At 43.5% G+C, this 27,997-nt stretch overlaps 3 protein-coding genes across 6 annotated transcripts; 1 reads left to right on the top strand and 2 right to left on the bottom strand.

The window, feature by feature from the left end:
- Positions 1-834: 834 nt before the first annotated feature.
- Positions 835-7,458, bottom strand: LOC115059150 (palmitoyltransferase ZDHHC3). 3 transcript variants are annotated; one of them, XM_029526767.1, is made up of 9 exons: positions 7,322-7,452; positions 6,414-6,502; positions 6,222-6,295; positions 5,612-5,724; positions 5,452-5,513; positions 5,258-5,378; positions 5,098-5,170; positions 4,791-4,968; positions 835-4,719 (listed from the first exon to the last, which is right to left on the bottom strand). In XM_029526767.1, the coding sequence occupies exons 1-9, from the start codon at positions 7,444-7,446 to the stop codon at positions 4,628-4,630; spliced, it is 927 nt and encodes a 308-aa protein (XP_029382627.1). In that variant the 5' UTR covers positions 7,447-7,452; the 3' UTR covers positions 835-4,627. The 3 variants fall into 3 exon arrangements, with proteins under 3 accessions (XP_029382627.1, XP_029382626.1, XP_029382625.1); XM_029526766.1 differs by having other exon boundaries at positions 835-4,968; positions 6,414-7,108; positions 7,322-7,458; XM_029526765.1 differs by having other exon boundaries at positions 835-4,968.
- Positions 7,459-8,269: 811 nt separating this feature from the next.
- Positions 8,270-21,975, top strand: stk26 (serine/threonine protein kinase 26). Of its 2 annotated transcripts, none has more exons than XM_029525907.1 (12): positions 8,270-8,638; positions 15,822-15,890; positions 15,974-16,135; positions 16,251-16,307; positions 16,594-16,702; positions 16,830-16,987; positions 18,950-19,135; positions 19,587-19,729; positions 20,101-20,197; positions 20,285-20,347; positions 20,429-20,556; positions 20,754-21,975. In XM_029525907.1, exons 1-12 carry the CDS (start codon positions 8,618-8,620, stop codon positions 20,767-20,769), a joined length of 1,209 nt encoding a protein of 402 aa, XP_029381767.1. In that variant the 5' UTR covers positions 8,270-8,617; the 3' UTR covers positions 20,770-21,975. The 2 variants fall into 2 exon arrangements, with proteins under 2 accessions (XP_029381767.1, XP_029381766.1); XM_029525906.1 differs by having other exon boundaries at positions 20,429-20,565.
- Positions 21,976-22,279: 304 nt separating this feature from the next.
- Positions 22,280-27,640, bottom strand: LOC115059251 (FERM domain-containing protein 7). Its single transcript, XM_029526914.1, has 12 exons — positions 27,515-27,640; positions 25,780-25,884; positions 25,667-25,709; positions 25,236-25,314; positions 25,062-25,159; positions 24,868-24,982; positions 24,620-24,767; positions 24,420-24,515; positions 24,168-24,331; positions 24,022-24,090; positions 23,815-23,890; positions 22,280-23,713 (listed from the first exon to the last, which is right to left on the bottom strand). The coding sequence occupies exons 1-12, from the start codon at positions 27,638-27,640 to the stop codon at positions 22,493-22,495; spliced, it is 2,340 nt and encodes a 779-aa protein (XP_029382774.1). The 3' UTR covers positions 22,280-22,492.
- Positions 27,641-27,997: the final 357 nt, after the last annotated feature.

Here is a 27,997-nt window from a genome sequence, read left to right as displayed (position 1 = left end):
CCTAGTTCTCGTCGGTTTGAGGGTCAGGATGTCCACTGGGACATCCTGACCCTCAAACCTCAAACCTCTGAGGAAACTATTAGGACCTTCATCATCAGGAGGGCAGTCTGGTCTAATCACACACTTCAGTCATGTAATAATAAGAGGAGCTTGAAAATGGAACAAAGAGCTTCAAATTCCAGCCAACAAACACTGACCACATTTCCTTGATTGTTAAGACAGAGCGAGCAGAGGAATCTGGATGAACCAGTTTCAGCTGCTGAAACACAATGGCACACTAAAGGGGAGGCTGCTAATACTGCTAATAAGCTCAGACTTCAATTACTCATAAATAAACCCAACCACATGTAGAGTCCAATTGTTTTTTCCTGGAGCATTAATGTTTTTCAAATTTCTGTTCAAAGTTTTGCTGCTTCTTAATAATCTGTTTTGTTTTTTTTTTGTTTTTTTTTCTCCAGCTGGAAAACATTAATGTTGTTCCAGACCATCAAGAACTGGACCAACCAGGAAGGTGTCACTGAGTGAGGTCATTCTAACTATAGTGTTTATTACTAAAAAAAAAAAGAAGATTTATTTCCCGATACATATTTTCCATATTCATGTTTTCTCGGTCTTGCCAAGTGTCAGTGTTTGTTTAAATTTTTTTGCATTGCTGTTTGAAACAGACACAAACTCAGCCTCTCCTGACTGTTACAAGTTGAATTAGTTGAATTTCTTTCTGCAGCACTGAAGTGGTAAACTCCTGAAGGATGGAACCCCCAATGGTTCAGAGGACATAGACACCATCATCTGCTGAATCCCAAAAACACACAAACAAGCCAGAAGGTGTCAGACTTGTTTAAAAGACGTCTGTTTTAATTCCAGTTGAATGAGCCCGAGCAGCATGTCAGTAGGAAAATTACACAGGTCACGGTTTCAAGATAGTGACAATAAATAAAACATCAGTTGGTTGTAAACTTGTTCATCATGAAGCCACATGATATTAAACTCTTTGTTGGTTTTTTAGCAGGGCGTGAAACTAACTTTAACAGCCAACCAGCCAACAAATATGAAGCCGGACCAGCCAAGGAAAATTCCTCCAGATCCTCCAGATTCTTGTCTGGCGGATCTTTTGTTGATAGTGATTGATTTTCAAATCAAAAGCAGCAGCAAAGACAGAGTTTTAGTAGTGTAACAGCTATAACAGTATTTGAAATTGTTGTGTTTGTGAAGTTTTGTTGGAGTAGTACTGTTAATTTCTAAAACTTTGTGTCATTGAAGAGCACAAAGAAAAGGAAGTGGTGTGATTGCCGTTTGCTCTGTTTGTCCATAGAAGCTAATGAAGTTCCAGACTTAGGACTTGGCAGAACTGAAGGTTAACCATCACACCATGTGCATGGCTGGTGGGTGAGTGTTAATTTCATACCCTCGAACTTTGTACACACATTCCTTCCTGCTGTCAAGCTGAACAGCAGATGGGGTGCGCTTGTTGTGTGTGAGTTACATTTATCTGATTGGACAGCAGGTGTAGATGAACCGAAACAAGCGCACCCCACTGACAAACACTGATATGAAAAAAGTAATAATAATAATAATAAATAAATAATAATGATAATAAAAATAGTAAAGAATAGACAAACAAAATACAGATGAACTTAATTTTTCAACAGAATCAAACAAGCAAGCCAGGACCCTGATAGTTAATGCACACCAAGAAATATCATTTAGTTTGAAATGTTTTTAAGGTGTTTGACAAACCTGAGGTGCACTTTGTAAGACAGAAGATCCTCTTTTTTAAATATTCTATTCAAAATGAGACAAAATGAAAAGACAAACCCTTGTGCATCTCGTGATTCTGAAAAATACTCCCAAAGAACAAAAAACATTTAAAATCTTTTTTTGTTTTACTCAGATTGCAAAAGAGAACACACACAAAAAACCACAACAAAAAACAAAAACAAAATGCTGAGTTCAGTCGGTTTCCCTTCATGAGAATTGCACATCATCGATATAAAATATGAACCTTCCTATGTACAGCTTGCAAAAGCAAAACCCGGCACCTCTAACTGCCGATGTTTGAAGAACAGGTACCGTTGGTTAAGGAGCCTAATTTAAACTCTATAAAAGCCAAAGGATGTAAGGCCACTTTTAGCTTGTCCCAACAAGCCTCGTCAGCGGAAAACAAGCATCCACACCCGAGCAAAACGAGTAACAAACCACCAGAAAGCTCCTGACTGGCCCGATATGAAATCTGTAACCTCTGCTGAATGCACTTCCTGGTGTCCCTGCAGACGTGACTTTGGTGGGCTGCAAAGCGCGAAACAATCCGAATAATGAAGGCGCCCTCGTTTTCTACGACCTTTGCTCACGTTTGCATCCATTTATTAGTTCAGTGGATTCTTTTTGGCATGGTCTAACTCCTGATGTGGTCTGGGATTAAATTCTGACTATTTTATATTAGGTAAATATCTTAGTTTGTAACAAACCATGCAAACACAGAACAACATCTTAAATATGAATTCCAAACATAACTTCCTGAGAATTTGACGTAAATGTCAAAAAATGCCCCGTCTCGCCCTTTTGATAACAAAGTCCTGGACAATCTGCTTAAACCACATCAGCACCAAAACCTGACAGGCTCTTTCTTCAGCTGATCAGAATTATTACTCAAGTTGCTCGGAGCGTGAATGCAGAAACACAAAGACAACGTGCGTCTCGTAACCATGACTGACATCTATCCACGTTCGCCGCTCAGAGACGTGAGGATAAAATCAAATATGTTTTGCTTTCATTAACGCGTTAATAGTTTTAAAGTAAAGTGTCCCTATTAGTAAATATCAGGAATTAGTAATAAAAAAAAACAAAAAACCCAGATTGTTCTGAGTGATTAAAAAAAACTCACAGATGTAAGAAAAAAAGGCTTTACTTCATTCCCTAAATGGCAGTTTTCCTTTTTAGAGGAGCATCGTGTGACTGTGATAATTATAATCCACTGAAGCAGGTGTCAGAATGTTCCCTTTAGTCTGTGAAACACATGCTCAGCCCAGATCACACAATTCAGAGTAAATATATACACATATGTAAAAAACGCTGAGGGATGAAGCTGCCTTTGTGTCTCAACTTGGTCCTTTCCATGTTGAATTCTCAATTCTCTCACAACCTGTTCTGTTTTCAACATTTTTGTGAACAGTGAACAGATTTAAAAATCTATTGAAAAGTTAATAACGTACAACGTCCCTGCCGCTGTCTGAAGAACTACACATTACACGATCTAAATCCAAACCTGATCAGAGCAGGAAGACAGTTTCACCCCTCTCATAAAAGTACAGTTATTGGTAGAGAAAACTCCACGGAATAGTTAGAAATGAATAAATAAGTTAAGAAACATCCCTTCACTGAGATTTAGCAGAATACAGAGAGGTGTACTCTGAATGAGTTGAGTTGTGTTATTTGACGAGGAATGAATGACACAAAATATTATTCCATCCTCACACGTAAAAACAGAATTTAAGGGTTCATGATGGTAAACAATACTTGTGTCTTTCTGTCCAGCATCCCCCTTTTTTTCTTAAATCTGAACCCACAGCTTGTTTGCATCTTTGTGTTTTTTTTATCTAAACATTTGTGTGTTTTTGTAACAGTGTGACACATTATAGTTGTTATATCAAACTATAATTCTTTGTACTTCACGGTAAAACACAGGAATGAGGGGGAAAAGATTAAATGAAACAAAATAAGGAATCTTTTTGTGGAATTTTGCCATTTCCTGTTTGCTTATGGACCAAACTCCCAAACGCTCTTCACATTAGCTCACAGGAAGTAAAGAAAGGCAGGTAGTTTGTCTTTAAAATGCTTTCTATAGTGTTTCACGTCTTTTAGAGTAAAAACCTTAAAATAACAGAAAAAAACTCTGACCTAAAGTGGTTTTTGTGCCTGTCTTAAGTTGTGGATGTTCATCTAAAATCAATAATAATAATAATAATATAATGATAATAAAGACCATTAAAGCTTCACCTTAATGCACAAAATGTTTCAACTTAAAAAAAATCAGTGCATCTGTGGTAACTTTTTAAAGCTCAAGTTGGACATTAAGCTGAAACAACAAAGAAAAACTAAACAATTTCAGGGCAAAGTATTTTCAGCTTTCACAGTTGAACAGTTTGGATCAGTCAAACCTCCTTCGAGAGTTTGTTGACAGAGAGTTTATGTGCTAAAGCCTCTTGTCAGCATGAATACTGGTGAGAAACAAACCATCATTAAAATGCACCAGAGTTTGACCGGTGAGCCGGCCGGTCAGCTGCTGTCTAGCTGCTTTCTCACGTACACAGATCAATTATTCTCATGTTGTATCTGAGGCTCCGTTGATCAAATCAAAGCCCTCAAAACAATAACAGACTGCTGGTAGTTGAACTACAGCTCGGGACCGTCAGTGCTTTGATTGAGTCTGGGCAGATCTTTTTAAAAGTCCTGGGGGGTGAAATCACACACTCGGCAAATTCATTCATCTCTTATGCACCCACCGCCGCCTTTGTCCTTCAGTTCCAAACATGAGACGTCATAGTTAAGAAGGAAATTCATTCTCACACATGAATACACACACACACAAAACCTTCTTCTGCATCCTTTCCTTGTTCCCACAGGTCAAAGGTCAGACATCGTAGTCAGGCAGGGCGGCGTAGCTGATGCCGCCGACAGACGGGGGGCTGGAGTGGAGAGGAAGAAGCCAACAGAAGACCGAACCTGGAGAGAACAAATAAACAAAATGATTGACCTGACAGCGCAAGAGCCACCGCCGGCGAACACAAACACACCTCTGCCAAAAACCTCCCGCAGCAGAGCCAGCTTGGGTTTGCGGGTGTGCGCGGCGTGGTGAGGCAGCTGTGAGGAGGAAGAGGAGGAGCCCGAAGTGGACGAAGAGCCTCTGTCCTTGATCATCAGTCTGTTCCTCATCTGCTCTATGGGAGTCTCATCTGTGATGATGGAGATGAGCTGCAGGGCAGAAAGGAAGAGACGTCCGCCATCAGACACTGAAGCTCAGTGTTTCGGGATATACGGGACATTTTTGTGTCCACTGTGTTTCATTCATTCAGTTATCTATAAAAATGTGTGTGCTCGTACCTGATCATAGAAGATAACCATGACAAACACACCGAACAGCACCGACTCCACCAGGAGGATGATGTAGTGAGCTCTGAAGAAGAAACACAAGCAGAAATGAGAGAAGCAGAAGAAGAAGAGCTGCTCCTCAGCCCTCATCGCCCCTCGCTGCAGCACTCACACTATTAGATGTTTGCTGGGCGACTCCTCTCCCTCCTTCTCTGCATCTCCGTCCCCCTCGGTCCTGATCCGCCACACCCAGGCCGACACCACCAGCACCAGGGAGTACAGGCTGGCCATCCCTGCAGGTGGAGCCACAGCGACAGTCACAGTGTGTTCAGGGGAGGCTGAGGAGGAGGGATGGACAACACTCACCGGTGTAGAAGAGAAACTGGATGAAATACTTCTGGTTCAGCTCCCCGACACAGTTGTTGATCCTGAAAAAGAAGATGGCAGAAGTCTGAGAGATGACAAAGAGAAGAAGACAGAAGGACGGCTGTGGAACGCTGCGGGAGGCTGCGGGGTGTTTCCTCACCACGGACAGTGGTGGTCCATGCGGCGTATACACCTCTGACAGACGCGGCAGTGGTGCGCCCTGGGAGGTCTGTAGGTTTCGCAGCGGTTACAGACCGTCCAGCCCTCGCAGCCCTGCAAACAACAGGAAACAACATTTCTGTTAATTTGCGTTGTCAAACGTCAGATGGCCTCCCCCAGTGCATGCTGGGATCGGCTCCAGATGCCCTGTGCAGTAGAGTGCTGCAGATAACAGGATATGTTCTTCACACACATGTGACATCTTGCTTGAAGCCACTGCAGTTAAGGAAACACAATAAGGACGTCATCGCCATCACTGGCTCAGAAACTCTTTTCCAGACGTGTGTCATGAAGCTCATGAGCTCATAATAACAAACTCCAACACAGAAACAAGTGAAGCGGTCCAGATGTAAACATCTGAGATCACTGGAGCTGTAATCTCCGTGAATCTACCTCCATTAACGGCTCTTGTCTGAAGCTCTCTGTTCACGATATCACTGAAGTCAAATGATGAATCAGTTTCATGTTATTTTTAATCTGTTGAACTAATTCTACTTTAATCTGTGATCTGTAATTAAAGAGCTTCAGTGGAGAAGAAATGTGTGACTCACCCGCTCGTTCATCCGAGACGACTGCGAGCGAAGGTCTGAGAAGTCGATGGCTGTGTCAGGAAGAGGGACCATGCCTGCAACACCACCACCACCACAACACACGAGGGTGAAGCAGAAGGGTTTAACTTGCTTTTCTCTAACTTCCTTCTTATTAATCAGAATAATAAACATAAACGCAGACGGTTTTCTGACCCGGATCTGAGAAGACGGCTTTAGAGTGACAGGCCAGCAGCAGCAGCAGAATCAGGTTGAAGACTGATCCATGCAGAGTGCACCACATGCTGTCAGCAAAGACACAAAAGACTGACACTATTACCGCAAACACACACAAGTTCATCACTTTTATTCTCCCACTGCATCGTTCATTAATCTGTTACAATTAAAACTTGTTTTGTTTTGTTGGACTTGTGGTCCAAAACCAAAGAGCTAATAACCCATTTACATAAGATTACAGCAAGTAATGTGGAGAAATCACAAATGTATAAATCTGATATCTCATTTTCTTTCAGTTCATCTGCGAATCGATTCATAATTAAAGAGATTTTGTCAATCCATCATACTTTTTATTGTTACCTTTGATTTATCAGGAAAGAAGCGACAAAGAAAAGATATGTATGAGTCATAAAATAATCACAACACAGAATCATCTGATGTCCTTCATTTGTTCACTGACTTGGTGGGTTTTGGCTCAAAATACAATAGATCTTCACATGAAGAGGAGTTACAGGCCGAATTTAAGTGTGAGTGTTGAGGCTTTTGAAAACACTGTTGTTCTGCTTTTTAGTGACTGAATTCTTCCACCAACAACCGATGAAACCTTAAATTCCGTTTCATCGTGAGGGAGGTCTGATCCGGAGGAATAACAGGTGGGTGTTTGGATGCCTCGGCTGGTAAACAAACAGACAACAACACGTTATGTGGCGACGGTGAGGAACACTCCAACACGCAAAAGTGTCAGAAATATCACCGAAAAATCGGCTTTGACATCGATCCGGCTGACGGAGACAGAGACGCTGCCGTCGGCTGACAGCGGGGCGAGCCGGCGCCATGTCGGCCGCCTTTTGACCGATTCAACCGGCGCGAAAGGACAAAACACCGACCTGTCGGAGAAGGTGGGGATGAGGACATACTGCACCACCACGTAGTCCGCGTAAAACACGCTGAAGTAGGTCAAAACCAGGCAGATTACGCCGCAGGGGTCTCGCCTACAGCGAAGAGACGCCATCTTCTGCCGGGCTCCGCCCCGCGTGCCACTTCCGCGTGACGTCACAGACAAACCTGGCGCTGCCTTCCCGGAGCGTAGGAAAAAAGATAAAGGGCCTCTTCATTCAACTTCAGAAGAAAATTATTATTATTCACAGAAAAATCTGCTTTTCTGTCTCAGGTTGGGTTGGGACTGCTAAGTTATTTATTCATTTATTTATTATTTCGTTTTCTTGCTCTTTTAAGGATTTTCTTTACTTTGTATGATCATACCGTTTAACAAATAATCAGTCTTTACAAATAAAGTTTTTCATCATATCAGTATTGTTATTATTTGTTTTTGTCAATGTCAGCATATCAAAGCTGCTAATATCTGTATTTTCTTCCTAAATATTTCAATCTACTACACAATAAAAAAAAAAAGTGATTGAATTTCCTGCAACAGACTCCCGAAGTTTCACATATTTTAATCCAAAACAGGAGAAAAAACACATTTATTGACTTATTCATCAGTTTCGACAAGAATTTAAAGAAACAAATGGAATAAAAATAATTTTTACGGAGTGGCTGAAAACATGTACGACAATAATTTCACCTGAAGGCATCATGAATCTCAAGTTTGTGTTATTGGGTCGCAGCATTTTTTGTGTTACTTTTTAATTTCAAAAACAACACGGATAATAATAATAATAATAATAATAATAATAATAATAATAATAATAATAATAATAATAATAATAATAAACGGTCAGTAGGTGGCAGTAACCTTCTTCCTGTACTATAATGACGTTTTTGCTCCTCCCTTTAATGGGCGGGGCCAGTAACACTTTTTGTTACTGCAGTCTCCCAGGACGTGTAAAGTGTGTGTCCGTGCGTGTGTGTGAATATACAGATATATGTATATGTACATATGTCGGTGTATGTCGGTGTGTGTCAGTGTGTGTCTGTGTTTGTAGTTGTCGCCACTTTTTCTGCTGCTCCGCCACAAACTCGCCGTCTTTTTTCCATCCGGCTCCGAAGTTAAAGCAGTTTTCTGTTTTTTTCCTGTTTTTGTAGTTTCTGTTGCCTTCCTCCTTCTTCTTCTTCTTCTTCTTCTTCTTCTTCTTCTTCTTCGGACTGTTTTCCTCGAAGTGGAAATAAAGAAAGCAGGAACCAGAAGAAGAAGAAGCAGCCCAACCTGGAGCAGAAGGGCCATGGAGGTTCCTGGTATGCAGGTAAGCGGGGAAAGGTGGACGGCAGGCCCGGAATCAGAGGCTGGTTTTCGGCCTTATCCGCCCACAAAAGCCGTTAAAAAAACAACAACAACAAAAACACGTCCAACACTGAAGTGTGAAATCAAACCAGCTGTCGCAGCTAACGTGAAGAAAAGTGACTTTAATTCAGTTTGATATCAACTTGTTGCTGTTTAAAGGCACTTTTTTACACTTTTTATTCCATTTCATGGCGTTCAGCCCTCCAATAATCTGGATTTACTTCATTAAAATCAGACTTTTCATCCTCCATAGCTGGTTTGTATGGAGCCCAGCTTGTAGTTGTCTAAGTTTCATATATCCAAACATATTTTACTCTAAATTACAGATGTACTGGACTATAACCTTTTCCAGTGACTTCACTGTGACTTTATCAGCTCTGAGTTTATTATGACTAAATTCCATTTACAGTCTTTGTTCAGTGGCTGGGACGTGTCATTTGGAGTCCAGGTTGAATGCAAAGCGACATATGATGTCCATATAAACCCCTGTAGGGATTTATGATGTAACACTGGTAGTTTATGGAGAGCTGAGGGTGTTTATAATGTCCACATATTGACTTATACTGTGATGATGGATCAACACAGTGAGTTTACACAGATATTCTGGTGTTTATATCTTGTGACTTATATTTGGAAACGGGTCCTCCAAAAACACTTTCCAGTCATTTTAGTGTTCTTATCTTCATTATAATTCATCTGCTGCTGTAAACTGGCTTCTTTGTGCCATTCCGCCTATTTACCTGCATTTCCATAGATTCAAATCTTTATACCTGATGATGGGCCTGAAGTGTCGGTCCCTCGATGTCCTCGCTTTAGTGACCTATATTGTGTGTTTGTTGCTGAGCAGTGACTTTGTGTTGTTTATGATCTTGTTTTTGTTGTTTTGGGCTTACTATGACGTGACTACCTCTCTGGTTTAACATCCGATTTATACAATGTCCCAGAATGCGCCTGTTGGTTTTTATTGTTGTTGTTGTCAGGTGAGTGATGATCTGGTTAAGGTGCGTTCAGGCCTCTCGCTGCTCTGAGGTGTGTCTACCTGAGGGACCGGCTGCCTGGCTGTCAGCTCTCTCGCTCTGCTGGCTCTGTTTGTGCCAGGTGGGCGGGAGGGGAAGTGATGTCACGGGCCGCTTAAGACAACACACCTGACACCAGCCAGCTGCTGCAGCACCGAGGATTGTTGTGTAACGTTGAATCTACTGACTGTCACCGGACATGCTCCAGTTCGAGTTAAGGCTTCGATCGATGTGTAGTTCTCCTTATTGTGGATTAATCATTCAGATGAGCAATTTTCTCAAAATAATCCAAATAATAATAAACAGCTGGAGCCCCAGATCCCCTCTGAGGGGAAAAAAAGCATCATCCATCAATCCGAGAAAACCGTCTACGCAAACAGTCAATAAATTAATTTAATCTTCAATTCATTTCTAAATCAAATACCGAGGAGGATTAAATTTTTGTCCGTTGAAGTTTGATAAAGTGATCGGCCACCCAGCAGGAGGATTAAAAAAGACAGATCTCCTCAGCACAACTATGCTGTTCTGAAATCCGAACACTTGAGGAGACGTTTTTTTAGGTCGTGATTAACATCAGATGACTGACGTTCACACTCTGGCCCCCCCGGCTGCAACCAAAAAAGAGAGAAAGAACAAAACATGAAGCAGAAGAGTCTTATGTCATTTGAAAATTGTGTAATCATGACCAAAGTTGCTCAGCTGACTGTTATTTAGAAAGAAACAGTGTGTTAATAATACGGCGCATTGTTCGGCTGCTTCCCAAAGGCCTGTCTTTGTGTTGATGAGCTCTTTCAGGGCGTCCCACAGTGAATTACAGCAGAGGGAAGACACCGAGCCTGAAATAGTCCAACTCTGGGACATTATTACGTTTTCCATCACATGAAGATGGAAACTGATGCTTGTTTGTATTATTTGTTCGCCTTTCTGTGGACATCGATCTCAGAACAAAAAAGAAAAGCAGCCTTTTTCTTTTTTTACAAGTTGGAGTGCTTTTATGTCATTTTGGCCTCAACAAGGGCCAAAAACATTCTGTATTTCTCAGGGTCACTCTGTTGACTCTCAGCGTTGCGTTGATCGTATTGTTGACTTTGTAAACGATTCGAGCACGTTGTGGTTTGATTCCTGTGGACTGACTGAAACACTTTATCTATCTGAAGCAGCTACTTTGGTTTTTCAGAAGTTGTGCGGCCTCTAATATCCGTATTATTCTTCTGGTGTCTCTTTATTCTCTTTGTGTCATTGTTGTGCGCATGTTGGCGTGTTGTTGTCGTCCAGCCTCAGATCTGCTGTTCATGGTTTGTCGTTTTTGTATTTGCAGATGATAAATCAGACATCCATCCACTTCTGATGCAGCTTGATTGGCCTTTTCTTGTGTAATTGTTGTTTGAAACTGATTCAACACTTTCAGGAACAGGACACGTTTTTATTGCTGCCTTTAAAACGGTTTCTCTATCTGAACCTTTATAGGTTGATCCGGATGGCTGTAGCCAATCCAGACATGGTTCCATATCCACAGAATCATCTCCAGGACAGAGTCAAACCGTAAAAATCTTTTCAGTCAATCCTTTAGATTTATTTTGAAACCATATAGGTCATTGGTCTGAGAAAAAGCAGCGTTGTAAGCATCAATCGATCAAAAGTGAACTGTGTGAATGTGACGTTTAGGGACCGTCTGCAGAGTGAATTTGTGTTTGCAGTTAAAGGGATGATGGCCTAAAAAAAAAAAATTCTCAGAGTTGAATCCCACTGGCTGCTGCTGACCTCTGACCTTCATCTGTGCTGAGCGATGAGGACTTCCTGTCTCTCTGAACTGTAACTCTTTACAGGAGATCAGCTCTTTCCCGTGCTCCCCCGTCGAACCTTCCATCTCAGGCCATCCGTCAGCTGACACTGCGGGGACGCCACCAGCAGGCGTGTCCTCGGAGATCAAACGCGTCCTCGTCCTCTCTTTCAGAGCTCCGGTTCTCAGGAATGTCGTCGTGACATAATCACAGACTCCTCTGGGTTGAAACTCTGATGTGTGTTTCTGGGTGAGAAACGAGTTTTGATTATAAAGGGTGAGTCAGTTTTTCTGGGCCGTGCATCAGAGCAGAGTTTTGACTCTGCTCCTCCTGAACTCACTTTGTTTACATTCAGATTCACCTCCAGTAAAAAGTTCATTGGGAAACATTTGGGGAACGATTGAAGGGTGTAAGAATACCAAACATTCATCGGTTTCAGAGTATGATTCTTTTTGGGATATTTCGAGCAATGAGAGCCCAAGAATCCAAAAATAGCTCCGGCATGAGTAGCTAAGTGAGGATTGTGTTTGTGACTTTTAGAATACAGTATTTTGGAAAAATGCAGATCCCGTCATGTTTTTTTGGTCACAGGAAATGTGAAGAGCGGCTGAGATTTTCACATGACGCGTCTCAGCAAAGGTTGTTTTTGAAAGTGCTGTGTTTGTGCTTCCTCCTCCAGCAGCTGTGACCTTTGACCTCCAACACAGATACTCGTATAGAGCGTTCTTGTTTGGATATTTGAACGGCACTTGTTAGTAAAAACATAGAGCGCTCTCCTTTCTGTCCTACAGAGAGTTTCCATGGCTTTTTTTTTTTTTTTTCCTGGGCAGCCGAGTGTTTGCATGTCAGACTGAAGAGAGTTCACTGACCTTTAAAAACCAGCTCCGGCTCTCTGCTCCGTCTATCTGAGTATCTGTGACCTGGATCCTGCCTTATTGACAGAGGTCCCCTAATCTAAAATGTAAAATGCTGCTGTAAAAGTGTGTGTCTGCTCAACACTGTAAGATTTAAATCTTCAGTCCACAGTCCACAAAAGAAAAAGCAATCAATAAATATTATTCATTACATTAATTTTATAGGTGAACAGAATTGTAAATGTTTACGCTGTCTGAAGGTTTAAAGGTCCATGAGGTCTTAAGGTAGACCTCCATGGGATGTTTGATTCTAAGTCAGGTCTTTCAGTTAACACGTGCTTTAAAAGCAGCAGTCAGGACTTCCTGAACTTTGTGATGTCACAACGAGGCAGTTAATGTTCCCAGAGTTTACAGTTGTTTTCATTTCATTTCTGACAACTCAGAAAGCTGATTTAAAGAATGGAAAAACAGTTTGCAGTTAGTTTTCCTTTGACCGACTGATCAAATGAGATTTTCTGCCTTCAGATATAATTTGTGTGAGAATGTTCCAACAGAAAACGATCAGGATATGAGGCTTTTGTTTTGAAAAGCAGCATTGGTTGTCTCAGTCATTCCAGATCAGACAAGTTCCTCTTTTGAATGTTATTTTGATTCGTTTGTTTTGGTTATTTTGGCAGGTTGTGATCCGTTCAAAGTATCTGCTGGTTATTTTATCGAGCATTAATGTCATCACTTGGCTGAAAGTTTCAGACAACAGGCGGCTTTATGTTTATGTAAATAAGCATTCGTCAGGTTTTGCTTCAAGGCAGAAGCTCTTCCTCCGTCCGTTGTGTCAGCGCAGCATTGTGTAAATAACGAACTGTTGTGCTTTCTGTTACCGGTTGCATTTCTCACCTTAAACCTCTTCATGCATGTTGATGAAGTCAGTTTCTTGGTGTTCAGGCAGCTCCGCCTCACCTTGGTGACGGGTTCTTTAATAACCTTGTTCATACAAGAAGTTTTATTTTGGGGCCTTTGTGTTGTGATTGTCCAGCACACTGGTCCAATGGTTGCATAGTGGGGGAATGACTCAGTGAGTTCACTTGGAACATTTCAAAAATAGCAGTTATCAAATGATTTTCTCATCCACTTCCTGTTCAGAATCATGCTGGCGTGTTTAAAGACAACACAATCTTTAAGAGTGCATTCATCAGAACGAGCCGAGTTTGTATCTTCGGTTAAACATTAACAACTGGGGCTGTTTGCATTAGTCCAGTTTTCCTTCACTCTGTAAATGATAAGCTGCAGTTTAAATTCTATAAGTTTTATTTAAAGGTTATTTTGAGGATAATTACCTGGAGCTGAGATCTTTGTGTGTCTCTTTGTGTCTCTTTGTGTGGGTCAGTGTGTCGTCCAGCACGTTACATTTTTCTTTTTGTTTTTATCTATTATCCCCACGAGAAGCAAATAAATCTGTTAAATTGTATAGATTGTGTTTAATGGAATAAGTTTTATTTCATGGCTGGAAAACTGTTCTCAAACTTTTCTTTCATTAGTACACAAACAGCGGTTTTTATGTTTGGAAGAAAAAAAAGGCAGATTAAACTTTTAATCAGGACCTTCCGAAGCTGCTTTTAGTGTTTTCCATCAGAAGGCAAAGCTGGGATGATAAAAATGAGAGAGAGAGAGAGAGAGAGCTGTAGTCTCTCGTCCCTCAGGGGAGCGCCTGTGGGTGGTAATTAAGTCATAACATCATCATTAGCTATCGAAGCTTCCTTATTGGCTCCAGGTGAATTATCAGGTCGCACTTTGTTTGATACACAAAGAGAATTATTTATGAGACAACATCGTGTGCTGTAATTCTGTCGAACGTCATTAAAATAGGAAATAAATTAGCAGCCAATTTGATAAATGATATTTGTGATTAATTGCCAGTGAAAATAAGAATTATCTCCAGACCTGAAACAAACATGGAGCAAACAGAAGATTTGGTGTGAGCTGGAGCTCCGATCTGGTTCAGGTGGAGCTGGACGTCATTCCACAACACAAAAGTCGTGTAGCTGCAGGAACGACGGGGCGTTACAACGTGTCAGTCATAAAAACGTTTGAGTCACAGCAGGTGAAACTCCACAAAATGTGAAAGTAGGAATGTCCGACGGTTATTGGTGTCCAACCTCTGGAGACCTCGATCCCAGACTCCACTTTTATATTCAGTCTGCTTACAGACAAAAATGAATCTTCTCCATGTGTGGACAAGTTTAACCGAGCTTTTAGTCCAAATGGACTCTTCTGAGCTTTAGTTTTATTCTTTGCTGGATCAGACGGAGGCAGGAAAGGAAAGTTACAGGTTGTGGTTATTTTCTATTTTGGGTTAAATTTAGCAGTTTAACCCGGAAATGAGCCGCCCTCTGAATCTTTATGTTCAAACCATGTGTGTATAAACTGTGTTTCATCTCAGTCTGCTGGACTGAAACTGGATGAAACTAAACGCACCCTCAGAGGTTTCTTTTGTTTTTCTTCTCTGCGTCTTGTTTGATTTTCATGTGTTGTGCGTTGTGATGTTGATTTTGTCACACAGAGTTTCTATTGTGCGATTCCCTGTGAATCCATGTTTCTTTGCTTCTCCTCTCCGTCTGCGCTGAGCTGAAAGTATCATTAGACACCAACCACTGTATTTGCTGACAGGGTGTGGCAACACTGTGGGCACTATCCGTGTGCGTGTGTGTGTGCGTGTGTGTGCGTGTGTGTTGTGACTGTTCCTTTTTTTAGTTCAGAGAGGAAGCTTGGCCACCATCGTTGGAATATCGTACGCTGCCGTGGGCGTGTTTATTAAATGTTCTCCCAAATAATTTGGGGGAGTCGAAGTAGAAATGTGAGTGTGTGTCTGTGTGTGTTTGGCAGCTGTTGAATGTCTCCACAGTTCACACTAACAGGGAGTGCACTAATAATAATAAATAGACCATAATGTGAAATGCCAAAATTCTGCGTTTGCTCTCGGTGATCTCTTTTTTTTTTTTTTTTTTTGACGCCTCCGTTGGGATAAAACACTCACAGAACTCTTATTGTGAAGGTGCAAACATGAAAAACTGTAAAAGCACAAAGTGGAAAAAGTTTCCTCTGAAGTTTCTGCCGTTTAACAACCGCAGCAGAGTTTAGGAAATGAATGTAAGCCCTCAGAGATAAGTGTGTGTGTGTGTTTGTGTGGTCAGGCAGCTGTGTGCGTTCAGTTCCTGTTATCTTAAACTGCCATGCTTGTTTCCTTGTGCGTTTTATGGCTTGCTTTTTTTGTGTGTGTGTCTGTTTGTGGTTTTGTGAGTCTGTGCGATGTCAACATGGCTGTTGTGTCACTGGTGAAAATGAGAGTCAAAGTAGTTGGGAATGTGTCGTGTGTAAGATTTATTCTTAATTTTCTGCAGAATGAATTTGTGAAGAATTGAGCAGCGATGTCAGAGAAATGAAAAACAGAATGATTTTATCTGATGCATTTATCCTCTTCTCTCGTGTTTCTCGGTCAGAGTTCTCAGATTGATCCGGAGGAGTTGTTCACTAAATTAGATCGGATCGGAAAAGGATCCTTCGGAGAGGTTTGCTTCCTTCTTTCACATTCATTTTGTTTCCACCTTTTTTTTGCTCTTTGACCGTTGATCCCCGTCTCCTCCTCCGTCAGGTGTTTAAAGGCATCGATAATCGTACTCAGAGCGTCGTCGCCATAAAGACCATCGACCTGGAGGAGGCCGAAGATGAGATCGAGGACATCCAGCAGGAGATCACCGTCCTCAGTCAGTGCGACAGTCCGTACATCACCAAGTACTACGGCTCCTACCTGAAGGTGAGACACCAGCGTGCACAAACTGAAAGAAGTTTCTTTTTTGGATCAGTTTGACTGCCACGTTAGAGTGGAAAAAGGATGACCTTTAATTTTAAGGTGATATGCTGACTTCCAGGGCAGCAAACTGTGGATCATCATGGAGTATCTTGGTGGAGGCTCGGCGCTCGACTTGGTGAGTGTGAAAACGGAGAGTCATGATTTTATTTCCTCATACTGAGCAAAAGTTTAAAGCTGCGAGAACCACGGAGGGGCTGAGTGTGTACTTTGGTGCCATCATATGGAAAACTGTGGCTCTGTAAAGCAACACAAACCAGGCCGTCAATTAAACTGAACCTGAATCTGCTGTGTTCAGACTTGTTTTAAAAGACACTAATCAGGGTGTGTTTCAGTTCTCACAAACAGCCTCCGGCCTTCAGTGTGTGTCATCACTCAGGGTGTGTGTGTGTGTGTGCGTGCAGCTGCGGGCAGGTCCGTTTGATGAGTCCCAGATTGCCACCATGCTGAAGGAGATCCTGAAGGGGCTGGACTACCTGCACTCCGAGAAGAAGATCCACAGAGACATCAAAGGTGCGAGCAGGATGGAACGCCGCCTTCATAGAAATGATAAAACAGACGCAGTCCAAATCGAACCTGGATCAGCAGGATCGTCTGGTTTTACTGCCGCAGACTCCTCATTGTTATTATTTCTCTGCAGCCGCCAACGTCCTGCTGTCCGAACACGGTCAGGTGAAGCTGGCCGACTTCGGCGTGGCCGGTCAGCTGACCGACACGCAGATCAAGAGGGAAACCTTCGTGGGAACGCCGTTCTGGATGGCTCCTGAGGTCATCCAGCAGTCCGCCTACGACTCCAAGGTCAGTCAACCAGAAGAGCTCAAACACACTCGGCCGTCTCTGGTCCGTTGACCTTCTTTGCCTGTTGCCATAACAACCACATGGTCTCGCTGGCGTTGAGGTCGTTTGCATCGTTTCCACAAACTCATGCTTTTGTTGGCAGTTGACAGAAACACCTGGACGTCGTCTGTGTGTTGTGTTGCCGCAGCCATTGTCTCGGAGGGGACTCCCTCTTCTTTGTTTGCTCAGTTGACTCGACGGAGGCGGCACCCTCAGAGTCGCACAACACAACACAACACAACACAACACAAACAGCTGCTTCAATTAGTTACCTGTTAACAAACAAATCACATCATGAGACGTCTGACTGCTGCATGCCTGAGAAGGAGGTGTGTGTCTGTGTGCGTCTAAACCCATTAGGGGGTGTGTTCTTTGTCTTGATATGGTTTGATTGTGAAGTTGTGTGTGTTGTGAAGTGTTACAATGTTACTCATTGCTAAATGTCCAAAGTCTTCTTCTGGATTTGTCACTCCTGTGTGTGTCAAATTGGACAAATCATAAAAATAAAAAAACAACAAATCAAAGTTTATTCCTCCGAAATACGAACGGAGATAATTCTTCTGTTAAGAATGAAAATCAGACAAATGTTTCTTACAAGTTACAAAATATTAAGGAGGTTCTTTTATTTTGGAGGGTTGACTGTCCCAGATTTCTTCTTCTTCTTTTTCAGATTTTAGTCACAAGAGTTTGATTTTAAAAATGCTGATAAACTGTGAGGACAAAGTCTGACTTGTTCAAATATCAGACGCTCCAGACTCAACAGACGTAACCTGATCGGGCAGAACAAGAAGGCTGCCATTGTGTTTAAAAGACTGCATGTGGTGGTGTTGTTGTTGTGTCGAGCAGCAAATGCCATGTAACTGTGGCAGCACTTTCAAATCTGAGCAGAGATGTCGGAAGATGTTTCAGGGTTTTGTGTTGAATTTGTAACTTTGAGACAAAAAATTATTAAAACTTTGATTTGAGAGAAAATTTTGACTTTGTGGGGATTTTACCTTTTTTTTTTGCTGATACAAGGAGTCTGTTAGCTTAGCTTAGCATCAATGCTAATTCCTGAAGCTGTGATTTATTTATTGTTTGTAGGAACCTTGGCTAGCAGTTTCCCTCTGTTTCCAGTCTTTATGCTAAGCTAAGATAATCTCTTCTTGAATCCAGCTTTGTATTAAGTCGTACAGATGTGTGTGTGTGTGTGTGTGTGTGTGTGTGTGTGTGTGTTTGGGTGATGGTGGGGTTGTCTTCTCTGCTCAAAGTGTCATACGTTCAGTGTGTAACAATAATGGAGCTGGTGGAATTAACAAACAGTGAGTGAGCTTCTTCATGTAATGTGATGCTGAGCAGCGACAACTGTACAACTGTGTGTGTCTGTGTGTCTGTGTGTGTCTGTGTGTGTGAACACGTCTGCTGCTCACCTGGCCCACACATGGTTATTGGAGCAAGTTGAGAAGACGTGACATTTAACCTGTGTGCATGTGCCACTTCTGAGTGTGTGTTTGCTTTTGTGCGTCTGTGTGTGTGTGTGTGTGTGTGTGTGTGTGTGTTTGTTCTTGGTGAGGTTGACATATGGTTAGCTGGAGTTACAGCTATCATCCACCCAACACTGTGTGTGTGTCTCCTTGTGTATAAATAGTTGTGTCACCTTGAACACATTGCGGAAAAAATGAACAAACATCATTTCTGATAATTTTTTTTTTTTTAAGCGTCTTGTTTGTGTTTGTGTTGTTTTGTTTTTCATCCTGAACAGTTTTTGTGTGCGTGCTGTTTTGCATCAGGCCTTAATAATCCATCCGTGGAGATAAATTCATCGCCGGGTTGGATTCGCACTGAATCTCCCGTCTCCATGGAAACGATACAAAACATCCTATCAGAATAAAAGGCGGCCGATGCCAGACGTGTGTGTAATCCAGCCTGTGTGCGTCTCTCCAGGCCGACATTTGGTCTCTGGGCATCACCGCCATCGAGCTCGCCAAGGGCGAACCCCCCAACTCCGACATGCACCCGATGCGAGTTCTCTTCCACATCCCAAAGTCTCCGCCCCCGACGCTGACCGGAGATTTCTCCAAGAGCTTCAAGGAGTTCACCGAGGCCTGTCTCAACAAGGACCCTGCCTTCGTAAGACACACAACAGACACACAAAAGACACGCAAGCCTTCCAGTAAAGATCGTTTTCTGATGAATTAGGTTTCAATCGCTGATAAATGTGTTTTGATGCATCACATCATTCGTGTAGCAGATAAAGATGATCCTGATCCTCAGATCAGCCGCAGGATGTTTTAAAGTGACTCTAGAAGTTTATTTATTTTATTTTATGTTTTAATATTGATGTAATTTAAATGATCCTGACTTCTTTTAACTTTTTGAATGAACTTCTGATTTTATGTGTTTTTCACTGCCATCCTGTTGAGCGTCATGTGAATTGGCTGTTGCATTCTGGGTAATGTGCCGTCATTCACCTGAAGCTGTTCTGCAGCTCGTTGCCCCTTGCTGCCTCCTGGTGGTCAGAACCAGAGGGATGTCAGACGGGCGTGCGACCACAGGCCTCACTCTCTCTCTCTCTGTGCAGCGTCCCACGGCCAAGGAGCTCCTCAAACACAAGTTCATCATCAAACACTGCAAGAAGACGTCCTACCTCAGCGAGCTGATCGACAGGTACCGGCGGTGGAGGGAGGAGGGACACAGCGACAGCAGCTCCGAAGACTCCGACAGGTGAGTTCACTGCCGTTTGAATCGTGCTCAGCCTGCTTCAGATAACTCAACACAATGTGCTGACGTTGTGGTTTTGGCTTTTGCTGTTGCAGTTGCTCAGTTTTATTTTTCTGTTCTGTCGCACACATCGCACATATCTGCATTGATTTCACAGCAGGAACACGCACAAACATTTTCTTGTTCTCACTGAGATAAATGAAAGTTTTTAAAATTCAAACTCCTTCATTTGTTTCATAAAGGAGCAAAAGATTAAGCAATAAAATGTTGTGATACTGAACTCCTTTTTTTTTCTAAGCTGTAGCTGTGTGACATGAAACTAGAGCTCAGTGAGTAACATCAGTGTGTTTGTGTGTTGTGTGTTTTGTGTAAAGTGAGTTCAGTAACAAAGAAAACAGCGAGTCCCCTGAATGGTCCTTCACCACCGTCCGTAAGAAGAAGACGGAGGGACGGAAAGTCCTCAACGGGACGGTCAGCAACACTTTTCCTTTTCTGCTTACTGTGAATAGAAAAGCACCAAACTGAAACTCACCGTCCTCTTTGTGTTCGTCTGAGCAGGTTCAGGATCAGCTGAGTAAATCTGGCAGCCTGACGACCGTCATCTCTCCCGTCTTCTCGGAGGTCGGTGTCTTTATTTCAGTGCAGAACTCACGCTGTGTGTGTGAAAAGTGGAGCAAAGTAACAAGTTTGTGTGTCCTGCAGCTCAAACAGCAGCATAAAGAGCACTCTGAGCAGCGAATGGCCATCGAGGAGCTGGAGCGCAACATCCGATTGGCCGAAGACATCTGCCCGGGCATCACGGACAGGATGGTGACGCACATCATTGCCAGGTACCAGAAGTACGTCGTCTCATATCAACAGCAAATCTTTGAATCCACATTGTTAACATAAACCGGTTTAACCATCTTTAGGCTTCAAATGAAATTGTTTTCATTTAAAAAAGTGAACTTTGGAAACCATCAAATCAACACAACAGGTTGTTGTTTTTTTGTGTTGGCGTTATTTTAACACACATCTTCTTTGTCAGATTCACGACCAACTGAAGGACGCTGAGGAGGAGGAGGAGGAGGAGGAAGGTTAAATGAAGAGAGACTGTGTCTCCGTACGGTGACGCTGCTGGTTTATAGGAAACGGGAGATTTGCTGTGCGATGTCTCCTCGCTGTACACACACACACACACACACACGCTCCTAATGTAATATATACACTATATATTATAAATATAAACATGTATGTTAACACTGCTGCTGGTTGAGGACCGGACCAGATCCAGAACTGGTCTGAATGTTTGAAAGTACGACTTGTGTTGTCAGTTGGATTTGTGGTTTTCATTCCCCATTTTTAGGATCACAAACTTCTCTCTCGCTCTTTCTCACTTTCTTTTGTTAGTTTTTTCCCTTTTGTTTTGTCGGACTTAAGTCCATAAGTCCTGAAGTAATCGTCGCCGTTCTCCGTACGTGCCTTCAAGTCTTCACACAATCAGTCATTTTCTAAAAGAAGACGGAACTTTTTCTTTTTTTTTTTTTTACTGCAGATGTGTTTGTTTTGTGTTTTTGTAGAAACATACAGACAGTGTATGTCGGGAGGGTTGTCGTCCGTCAGCAGTGGTGTGGTTGGTGTCATGGCTTGCCTTGACTTTGTATATTTCTTTATGTTTGTTGTGTAGCACTTCAGACAGATGACATGCCAATATTGATTTTTGTCTCGTTGTCTTCAGTAAGAGTTTGATCGCAGCTCTCTGATCTGGGAAGTCCAAACTTCAAATGTTCAGCTCTTTCTTCTGTAGGCAGCTAGTAGCTTTCTAAGCAGTCAGCTAACTAACTGCTGAATCACATTAAAGTCGGCTCGGGACATAATTTAACTGGGGGAGGGAAAAAAAAAGCACAAACTGGTCTTCTACTCGTGTTCTGGAAAGTCTCCTTTTCCACTTTGCATCAGTTCTGGGAAAACGAGCTGTCGGCTGAACTCGTCTGAACGTTGATCCTATTTCAACGTGATTCCGAAGCCTTCAGGTGTTTTTGTATCCGGACGTCGTCGTCAGGAGCTGCGATCGAAGGTCGTTACTGACTGTTTGTACCAAAGACACTATAAACTCGGTCATTGTATATTTTTGCCTTTTATATATCATAAGGGACACATAATGCTTGTTGGGGGTTGGGGGGTGTAAAATGAAAGATGTAAGATTTTACTTTTTTTGTAGCGGGACTTTGTAGCGAGAGTTTTATGAATAAATATTTAAGTTTGATCGAACCTTGTTTATTTTTTTTTACTTTGGTTACTTTTTTCCTTCAGTGTCGTGACGACGAGTTAAGATTTAATGGAGACCGACCGGATGTGACGCCGCTTCCATGATATCAATTATAATAAGAGTCCAGATTAATTTAACTTGTAAATGTTCTAATTTCATCACAGTGACCTTTTTGTCTTTAATCCTTTTTATTCACAAACTCATATTCATACTAAATGACCAAGACATCACGTTCTCCAACCTCACGTTGAGCAAACACTCAAAATTTCATATGAAAATCCTAAAAGTTGGTCAGTGGGATTAAATCCAAGCAGGATTTGGCAAATTACAAGAAAATCATTTTGTAGTTTCGGGAAAAATGCTTTAACAAAGTTCAAATGGGACATGAAAACAAGCAGTAATCCTTCTGCTGCTACACAAATAATTTATCCAGATATTTAAAATCCTCTAATGAGGCCGCTGAGCGGAAACGTCACATTTGTGTGTTTGTATTTACACTCTGTGGTGTCAGTCTTTTTCTACAGCGTGACCTCTGTGACCTTTGCAGCACATTTCTTCTCGTCTTTTGTCTTTTCCTTCTTCTCGTCTTTGCTTTTTACTTCCTTTTTTGCCTTCTCCTTCTCAGCTCCCTCCTCTTCCTCTTCTTCCTCCTCTTCCTCTTCCTCTTCCTGCTCATCTAGTTGCAGGCTGCCAGAAGAAAACCTCATCCGGGCCAGTCCGGCGGACCGTACCACCTTCCCCAGGGGGGGCGGCGGGCAGTAATACGGGTAGAAGACCTCCGGGTCCGAGTCGCTGTAGCTCCTGCCGCTCCCTCCCATCATGCACAGCGAGGCGGGGCGTTCAGGCAAAGGGGAGGAGTTTAGCGGGAGGTAGGTTGGTCTGGAGGGCCGTGTGAGGTGGGGGTAGTAACCGAGGGGACGAAACTCGGAGGCGGGGTTTGAACTCCCTGGGAGGTGGAACTTGACGTCGGGTTGGCTGGCGATGCGGCGAGGAAGCCCGGGGAGGAAACTGGAGTCATCACTGTAATGCCCCGCCTCTGTATGTCCAACGCCCAGGAACCGCGCTCCGTTGCTTCCTGGATGGTAAACCCTGGCCAACCCCAGCCCCCCTGAGCCGGAGGGGCGGAGGCTCCTCCTGATTGGTGACAGAGACAGCGAATCCTGGCTCAGCGGGTAGAAAGATGGCCGCGATAGACCCTCCATTGTCACGTAATCCGGCCTCCTGGCGTGAGGGAAACGCTCCAGGGATGAAACAGCAACGTAGTCCGTCAAGTAGGGGTGTCGGTTCAACGGTGAGGAACCAGCCAATGGGAAAGACGGGAGGATGGGGTGATACTGGTAGGCGGGGCTGTTCGGGTACAGAAGAACCAGCTGCTGGGCTTCTTCTGGGTGCGGCTGCGGATTGGGCCGACGTCGTGACCTGTTGGCGTAAATTCCGGCCAACCGTTGGGCTTGGCGTTGTGCCCCGAGGCGTCCGATCCTCACGTCCTCCACCGCAGACGTCGAAGCAGATCTTATCTTTGGAGATGGGATCGATTGGTGGAGAGAGAAGGGGAGGGGAGTGACTTGGGCTAGAGGGCGGGACCCCTGGGTGACCTCCACTGATGACTGGCTGCGTTTAGCCCATCCCCCTCCCGTTTCCAGGTCATCCACGCCTCCGTGAGGTGGATCCAACTCATCCTGACTGTGGACCGCCAAGGCACGGCTCGACCGGGGGAAGAAGCGGCAGTGCTCGTACAGCTGAGGAGGATTTAATCAAAAGTCAAAACAACTGAAACGATCCACCAACCAACAGATTAACAGATTCAGATGTGCAAACTGTGAAAAGCAGCTTTCATTACTTGTTTGGAGACGTCGGTGAGGAGATCCGGAGAAGATCGACACTGCCGGGGGTCGAAGTCCGACTGACAGGAGGTCCTGCAGGAAGCAAGAGAGGAATTTATTTATTTATTTTTAATCTCATTGTTCAAATGTTTGGTTGAGATTTGATCATCTCGTCCAGATTGGACTGAAACAACGTCAGATAAAAGTGATGGCTGATTAAAGACCTCTCAAAGCGTGAAGGCTTCTTCTCTCCTGATCCCAGACACTCCAGCAGCTGCTTCTGAGTCCGTCCACTGTCGCACAGAATCACACAGTCACAAACATGTTGGAGCGGGAAAGGCACCGGTTCAGGCGCTGGTCCGGACCTTACCTGTATCTGAAGCTGGAGCCTTTACAGGACAGCAGCGTTTTGTGTACCGCCGTCGGCTCCTCGGCCAATCGGAAGAAGGCGTGATACTCAACGCACATCTTCCAGAAGGCTTTGCACACGTCACGACTGGCCATGGAAAACTCCAGAGTGTCCTTACAGGACGGCTGAGTGAAGAACGCACAACGATGTCTTTAACATCAACACAACACACGGCTGAATATGAAGGTGTTTGTTGTGCGAGGAGGAACTCACCCCAACTTTGTCGTGCAGTTTGATGAGGAAATGTTTGCGTTTGAAGCTCAGCTTGCGGACTTTGGCCCAGCTGAAGGTGTTGATTTTGGTGTTTCCCTGAAAAACACAAATGGAAAACCCTCCGAGTGAAACCAGCAGAAGTCCTCTGGGCGTCGTGAATATCTGAAGCAGACTTTGTGGCATCGTGAGCGAACACACACCTGAAAGACCAGAACTCCGGAGTGTGTGACGGCCAGGTTGAGCCTCATCCCCTCCCCGTCGTGGGCCGGGTGCGGCCTGATCCCGTACATGTCCAGCTTCCTGGCCACTTCCAGCAGGTGGATGTCCGAGTCAGCCGGAGACACGCCCCTCCAGAGAGACAGGAAGACGACAACAAACGCACAAAATATGACCTGATGCGGTTGAGGCGTTGGATAAGCTGAGCTCTGACCTTCCCGGTTTTCCGTACCTGTGTTTTTTGTGGAGTTTGATGATCTTGTGGTCCAGATATTCCTGGTTGGGGACGTACTGTTTCATCTCCAGATGGTGGCAGTCCAGCTCCTCGTCGTAGTCCCCGAGTTCTGCTGCAACACACGGAAACAACCCGATTCAACCAAACAGCCTCTTGCTCCACGGGAAGTTTCACTGCATTGTTATATTTACACTGCAGTATGTGTGAGACCAGCAGGGCGGCGCTGTTGTCGTTGCAGGTCAGACTGCCGTTAGACAAGTCCTGCTTTATCTGGAGGGCAAAGAGGTACCTGAAGACACAGAGGGAAACTTCAGTTACGTAATATTTACCACCGTGACTCTGAAGAAGGAGAAAGAGAGGTTCACCTGGTCAGGCCTCTCTTTAGTTGGCTCGGATCTGGTGGGAAGAACTTGACTATGAACCTGAAGAAAAGCTCGCTGGTGTCTGACGGAGATTTAAAAAAAAAACAGGACGTGCTCAGATAATCATCTTCCTTTGAGAATGAGTAAAGATTTGTGTTGTGCTCATTAAATTCACACCCACTGTTAACGAGCTCCATTAGCATCGAGCCAAACGAGCTAACAGCAGCTATCAGGAAATTAGATCAGCACGGAAGGAAACTTTAAAATGCACTAATTCTCAGGCCAGTTCTTTTTTTTTTTCTTGGCTGAATTACAAACACACACAGAGGAAATGATAACAATATAAAGTGTGAAACACAATCATCTAAAAATATCTGCGTCCAAGACAAAAAAAAAAAAAAGAGTCTGAACTTTTAAAAAGAACTTGAACTCACATTTAATCTGTTTGGCCAGCGGCTTCAGCTGCTCCAACCAAACCTGCAACGACAAAAAAAATCAGACTGTGTGTGTTCCTGAGACACACTCAGCGTGTTTTTGTGCGCCTTACGTAGTTCCCGCTGTGGTGTCTGAACTCCAGGCCGAAGTATTCCTTCTCCAGCAGCTTCAGGTGGCCGCACACTTTGTTGAAGAAGTCGCCTCCGAGAACTTTTTGCTGGGGAAGAGAGTGAAAGGCGGAGGAGGATAATTGGATGTTTTAATTGAGACTCTTAAAACCGGAGTCCGTGGACACTCAGGGGATTCTGGGTAAATACGGCCCAACTCATTTACTTCCCTTCAGCAGAACTTTGCATAATGAGTCCGTGTAATTCTGGATTCTCTGTTAATCGCTGGATGTGAGCTGTTTTTGGAGGGAAGAAGTGCTGCCTTCGGCTCCGGCACGTTAAAATGATGATTTGATGTATTTTTCCCTCAAAGTGATTTACTCAAACGCTGAAACGTGGCCGAAGCGATCAGATTTTGTTGGATTTTAATGGCTGCTTTAAAAACGGAATTTATTTTACATTTACTCAGAAGCTTTTGTTGTGATGAACGTCGATTCATTGATTCATCTGAGAAAATCCTCCATCTGATAGCTGGTGTTTACAGTCGTGGCTGGCTGCTGGACGTCCCTCATTAACTTGTCATGAGGAAGAGGAGGAAGAGGAGGAAGAGGAGGGATGAAGCAGCTGTGAGCGATCAAAGATAGAAAACAGGCCCAACGTGTGATTAGCAGAAACAAACGGCCGCCCACAGAACCGCAGAGTTCAATCTGAGTGGAACCAAACTCTCCAACCAAATCAGCTTTTTATTTCATTTTACTGTGATTAATGATCCGTCCATCTTTTTCTTCTTCTCTGCTTCCTGTCTCGTCATTCACAGTCAGATCAGACTGACTAAATATACCCCGCTTTATTTTTGTCTTTTTGTCTGTCTCCGTCTTTTATTCTGTCTCCCTTCTAAAGATGCTGCTCATGTCCCAGAGGCTGCTGGGAAACCGGCTAACACAAAGCAACACACAAACACACACAGTCTGTTTTTAGGTTGCTGCCTGGCGGGCGCCGTCACGTCACTCTGCAGCTCCTGACCTGTTTCCTAGAAGGCCGGCTGTCGACGCCTGACAGATGTTCAACAGCTGGAAGTCATCTGCAGATGTTTGGACCCCAACAACAGGAAGCTGGTCAGTGAGTTGTTAATCAACGACATCAGGAGGAGAATCTTCATTCACCTTTTTTCTGAACCAACATAAAACACCTTCCTGACCTCCTACCGGGCCGCGACCCGCAGGTTGGACCCCGCTGTGTTCAGAAATCAGCTATAAAAAGGAACATGACGTGTTGGTTTTAAATTTGGATGAATCAGGAAAATATAGTTACACAACAAAGTTATTCAGATGATTTCTTTTATTTTTAGCTGAAGAATGTCACCGCTTTGAAGGTTCATGAACGTTTTTGTGCTTCTTTTCGGCGTTGTGTGTCTTTTGTGTCACTTTTGGACGAAGATCGTTTTCACATTTAACAGATCGAAGTGAATTTCTGCAGACTGGTCTGTTTCTATATCAGCTGCTTTGAGAAGGTGAACGTGATAGTTGTCAGATTGTTGGTTAGTCACCTAATATTTAATACAAAGTGATAAAAGTCATGACTGGATTCTCGCTGGAGCCCGAAGAGCGAATTTCCAGAAACATGATGTGACAGAAGAAGAGAAAAAGCGGAATAATCTCTGCGACATGAATGAGGAAACGACGCACACGTCATTGATCCAGATGATCCAGATGATCCAGATGATCCAGATGTTGGACTCACCTCCACCTCGAACGTGCGCTCGCTGTCATCCAGAAAGATCACGCGGAGCCGGAGCTTCGTCTCCTTGGAGATCCGGGACTTGGAGCTCAGACTCCCGAGTCTCCGGGTCCGCTGCTGCCGGTCCATCTCCGTCTGCCCCCCCCCTCCCTCCCCCTCAGCTGCGGTCCATCCACCAACGAACCGATCCTCAGGAGGAAGAAGACTTTCTGCGGACCAGCAACAGCTTCTTCATCATCATCATCATCATCATCATCATCCTGCTCTCTCCACGTGCGTAATGACGCAGTGACATCCAGAAAGTGGACCACGCTGAGTAACAACAACAACAACACCAGCAGCAATAATAATAATAATAATAATAATAATAATAATAATAATAATAATAATCTACCACATTCTGAGTGAAACTACCATTTTAATGTTTTTTTTTCACTTCAGTTCTTTTGAGAACTGAAGTCATTCAGTCAATCCCCGTTTGCTTTA

This window comes from Echeneis naucrates, chromosome 18 (genome assembly GCF_900963305.1).
Source record: "Echeneis naucrates chromosome 18, fEcheNa1.1, whole genome shotgun sequence".
Taxonomy (NCBI): domain Eukaryota; kingdom Metazoa; phylum Chordata; class Actinopteri; order Carangiformes; family Echeneidae; genus Echeneis; species Echeneis naucrates.
This window is presented reverse-complemented; position numbering and strand designations above follow the sequence as displayed.